The 5,339-nt window shown below is 15.2% G+C and overlaps 1 protein-coding gene across 1 annotated transcript; it reads right to left on the bottom strand.

Moving 5' to 3' along the window:
* Positions 1 to 98: 98 nt before the first annotated feature.
* Positions 99 to 325, bottom strand: DDB_G0284595 (hypothetical protein; the record flags this gene model as incomplete). The annotated part of the gene is made up of 2 exons (XM_633406.1): positions 99 to 159; positions 193 to 325. Coding segments are annotated over 2 exons (194 nt in total), but the record flags the coding sequence as incomplete, so codon positions are not given.
* Positions 326 to 5,339: the final 5,014 nt, after the last annotated feature.

Below are 5,339 nucleotides of genomic sequence, written 5' to 3' on the forward strand. Positions count from 1 at the left end.
GTTTGATTATGGTGATGATGGTGACCACCAAATTAAATGAAATAAATATTACTTTTTTAATTTAATTAAAAAACAAGTAATAAAAAAAAAAAAAATACATATATATATAAAAATAAAAATAAAAAAAAAAAAAAAATAAAAAAGTTTGTCTTGGTGCACCTTTTTATATAAATATTTTATTTATTATATTACATATAAAATTATAATATGTATTGGCACTAATTAAATGAACAAACTCTTTGAAGATGAAGAGTAAAAAAAAAAAAAAAAAAAAAAAAAAAAAAAAAAAAAAAAAAAAATCATCCGACTTACTGAGTCCGGGCATAATAAAAATAGAAAAAAAAAAAAAAAAAAAAAAAAAACAAAAAAAACAATTATAATTTCACTAAAACAATGTGAGAGGGTGTATGTGTGAGAATATCATATATGGGGTTGTGGTGTGTGTCTATCTGTGTGTGTGTGTGTGTGTGATGAATTAATTAAACACGCACGGAGAGACACACACACTTATATACATAAATTTTTATATATGTATAAATTTATATATATATATATATATATATATGTATAATAAATGTGATTCCATAATTGTTGTTGTTATTAAATGTATATGTTTTTATCATTTATATACTATTTATGTATATATGCGATAGCCATACCACATTACTGGGTGGTGTGTGTGTGTTTGAAAGTGTGTTGAAATGTGTGGATGGGTGTAAATGTGTGGTGATGTGAATAGTGTTATATATTTGCCTATATATTATTTCTTTTTATAACTTGTTTACCGCACGCTCATTAAATAATATAAAAAAAAAAAAAAAAAAAAAAAATTTTTTTGGAACTGTTAAAAATATAACAAACAATAAGATGGTATTGATGATAATAATAGGAGTATTAAAAATTATTTTTTTATTTATCTATTTTATTATTTTAATAATTATTATCTTTTTTTTTTTTTTTTATTATTATTAATATTATTATTATTATTAATATTATTATTATTTAGACATTAAAAAAATGGTTATTGGCGATTAACTGGCGGTAAAAGAAATCAAAAATTTAATTATTCGAAGATTATGAAACAAAACTACTAATATTCAAACAAACAACATCATCAACTAAATTTTTTTTTTTTTTTTTTTTTTTTTTTTTTTTTTTTTTTTTTTTTTTTTTTTGTATTTATAATAATGTAGTAGTGTGTATTGTCATACCATTGGAATGGTAAAAATAAGAATAAAATAATTGTTAAACTAATAATAGACGATAAAAGTGTTTTTAGTGGAGCAAAAAAAATAATAAAAAAAAAAATAATAATAATAAAAAAAAAAAGAAAAGTAACGATATACATCTATTTAATTATCCCCATAAATAATTGAATTTAATGTTATCAAATATAATAAAGATAATTTAAACAAAGTGAAAAAGATTTTTTTTTTTTTTTTTTTTTTCTAAACTAATATAATTTGTCCATAGACCACACTTTAAAAAAAAAAAAGTGTGGGGAACTAAAAATAGAAACAAATATAATTATTATAATTATTATTTATTATTATTATTATTATTATTATTATTATTATTATTATTATTATTATTATTATTATTATTATTTTTATTATTATTTTTATTATTATTATTATACAAGTTGTGAGATAGAAAATGTGGGATAAAAAATGAAATTGATTTAAGATCAAGATTGGCATTATGATAATAGTTTAAAATAATTAAAGAATAATAATGATGATAAACCCCAAAAGGGTTTTTTTTTTTTTTTTTCCTTTTTTTTTTCTTTTTTTTTTAACATGCTTTGGTATTGTTGGGAAAAATAAAAAAATTTATATGTATTTATAATAATTTGCTTACCTAAAACACCAATTTAAAACTGTTGAGGGTAGTTAATTAATAATTTATATGATAAAAAAGTAAATTAGTATTATTATTTTATTTTATTTTATTTTATTTTTTTTTTCTTTTTTTTTCTTTTTTTTTTTTTTCAGAATTGATTTAGTAAAATAATTTTAAAAGACATGAATTAAAATTTTGTGATCCACATGTTTCCTCTTACAAATTTCAAGGAGATAAAAGGGTGGAACAAGAAAAAAAAATATATATATTAAAAAAAGGAATAAAAAATTTCTTTTTTTTTTTTTTTTAATCCTAATTATGTTGTTATATTTACTAGGGTTTTAATTTTATTGTGCCTATATTATTATTATTATTATTATTATTATTATTATTATTATTATTATTATTATTTTAAATTAAATATTTTTTATTTTAATTTTATTTCCTCTATTTTTGTTTTATTTATTTTATTTTATTTTATTTTTATTCAATTTTTTTAATTTTATTTTATTTTATTTTTTATTTTTGAAACTAGGAAGTGTATATACAATGTAATAACACAAACAAGAAAATAAATCATAAAAATAAAATAAAATAAAATAAAAAATAAAATAAATATTTTTTCGATATTAACAAATGAACATGGTTTAAAAAATATTTTTTTTTTTTATTTTTTTATTTTTTATTTTTATTTTTTTTTTTTTTTGTGATCCAATGATATTATTAATTTATTAAAAAGGGTAAAATAAGTTGTGGAATATTCCTTTTTCTTTGCTTTTTTTTTTTTTTTTTTTTTTTAAAAAAAATAAAAATAAAAATAAATTTTTAAAGAAAATGTATTTATAAACCCAGTTGGATACACATACATATTTAGAATTAATTTGAATTATTTAAAATAAAAAAAAAAAAATAAAAATAAAAAAAAAAAAAAAATAAAAAAATAAAATAAAAAAAAAAAAAAATAATAAAAAAAAATAAAAATAAATAAAAAAAAAACCAAACCAAACAATGAAATTATAATTTTTTTTTTTTAATAAAAAAAAAATTTTATATATAGATTTCCCATTCCCTAATTAATTCAAATAAGTTGTTATAATATTTTTGAAATATAATTATTATTATATGATTATATGTTGCTATTATTATTATTATTTATTATTAAATATTATTATTTTTAAAAATCAAAGTTAAACTGTTTTTTTTTTTTTTTTTTTTTTGATTTTTTTAAATTCCATCTTCTTCGAAAATTGGGTTTCTTTTTTTTTTTTTTTTTTTTTTTTTTTATATTTTTAAATAAATAAATTTTTTTTTTTTTTTTTTTAATTAAAAAAATATTTGATCTAATTAATAACTGGCCATAAATACAATTATGGTATTTCCTCATAAAGTTGGATTTTTATTATTATTATTATTTTTAAAATTATTTTGATATTATTTTTAATAGAATTATTTATTTTTTTTGAATACATACAAAAAAATTTAAAAAAAAAAACAAATTGTTTATTTGGTATTGATGATCAAAGTATTAACTTTTTCAAAAGTTGAATAAAAATAAAAACAAATTTGTTTTGAGAAAAAAAATATTAAATAAAAATAAATAAAAAATAAAAGATTATTATTATTATTATTATTATTATTATTATTATTATTATTATTATTATTATTATTATTATTATTATTATTTTTGTTATTATTTTTATTATTTTTAATATTTTTTAATTATCTATAAAACCATTAATTTTGATTTGATGATTATGTGGGTTTTATATTAATTTTTTTTTTTTTTTTGAATTTTTTTTTTTTTCAGTTAGACCCCAGAAAAAAAAAAAAAATTTTATTTCTTTTTCCCCAATTTTTTTTTTTTTTTTTTTCCAAGGGGTTTGTTTGTGACATTTTTTAAAATTTTAATTATTTTTTGAAAAGGCATGCCCGTTTTTTTAATTTTTTATTTTTTTTTATCAATGCATCTCTTTTTTTTTTTTTTTTTTAATAATTCACCATATGGTTCAATATTTTATTTTGTTTTTTTTTGTTTTTCCTATTTTTTTTTTTTTTTTAATTAATTGATTTATTGGTTGTGGTTATTAATTCGTTTAATTAAAATTTTTATTTTCATAATTTTTTTACAAAAACAATATTTGAAACAATTAAACAAAAATAGTTATGTGAAAAAAAAAAAAAAAATATATTAATAAATAAAAAATTTTATATTGACAATTACCTTTAAGAGTTTGAGTTAATCTGTCTATAAAAAAAGAAAAAAAAAATTTAAAAATTATTAGTTAGTATATCAAATAAAAAAATAAAAAGAATATATTTATTTGTATTAAAAAAGAAAAAAAAAAAAAAAAATATATAAAAAAAACAAAAAACGACTTGACTTTTTTTTTTTATTTTTTTTTTATAAAAAAATTCGATTGGGTATTTGAATCAATTAAAAAAATTTATATGAAAAAAAAAAAAAAAAAAAAAAATGATATATATTTTAAAAAAAAAAAAAAAAAAAAAAAAAAAAAGAGGAATAAAATATAAATTAATTTGAAATGGTATTAAAAATTTGTAAAACCTAAATATGTTTTTTTTTTATAATAAAAAAATTATACTTTCTATATATATAAGCCCATACATGAGGCAAAAAATCTTTGGTAATTTGAAAATATATATATGTATATAAAAAACCATTTTAATTAAAAGTAAGTTGGGAGTTAGGTTCATAATAATAATAAAACTTGTAATGAACCTTTACAAGTTAGAATATTTTTTTAAAAAAAAAAAAATAAAATAAAAAAAAAAAAAAAAACCCCAACCCCCATCAGATTCAAATTAACCTTATTAAGGAAAAACTCGATTCTTAGCGCCTTTAATTTTGATTATTTGTTTTTATAATATATTTATATATTTGGTTATTATTTAAAATTTATTATTTTTAAAATATTTATTACATATATTGAATTTTTTTCTTTTTTGGATAAATAAAAAAAAAAAAAAAAAAAAAAAAAAAAAAAAAAAAAAAATTTAAAACCATATCCTTTGAATTTTTAAATAATAAAAAATCCAAATAAATTAAATATTATTAATCCCTTAAAAGGTAAAGATATTTTTATTTTTAAAAAAATTTCCAAATCCCCAAAGAAAAAAAAAAAAAAAATTTGTCAGTGCCAAAAAAAAAAAAAAAAAAAAAAAAAAAAATTTAAAAAAAAAACAAATCAATGGTCAATATTAATATCAAAGTAGGAAAAATGGATAATCAGGGTGTTATTTAAAGGAGTGGGACATGCGTGAAACTTCTTTTGAAAATTTTCATAAAAAAAAATTAAAAAATTAAAAAAAAAATTTTTTTTAGATATTTTGGATAAAAAAAAAACAAAATTTAATTCGAATCAACAATTCCTCGCCGTTTCCAAAATAATCCTCAAATGTTGTTATGGCATCAATGCTAAAAAAAAAAAAAAAAACCTTTCGGAAAGTGTGGTATTAAAAAGATAAAAAAAAAAAAA

The sequence above is a fragment of the Dictyostelium discoideum genome (assembly GCF_000004695.1).
Source record: "Dictyostelium discoideum AX4 chromosome 4 chromosome, whole genome shotgun sequence".
Taxonomy (NCBI): Eukaryota; Evosea; class Eumycetozoa; order Dictyosteliales; family Dictyosteliaceae; genus Dictyostelium; species Dictyostelium discoideum.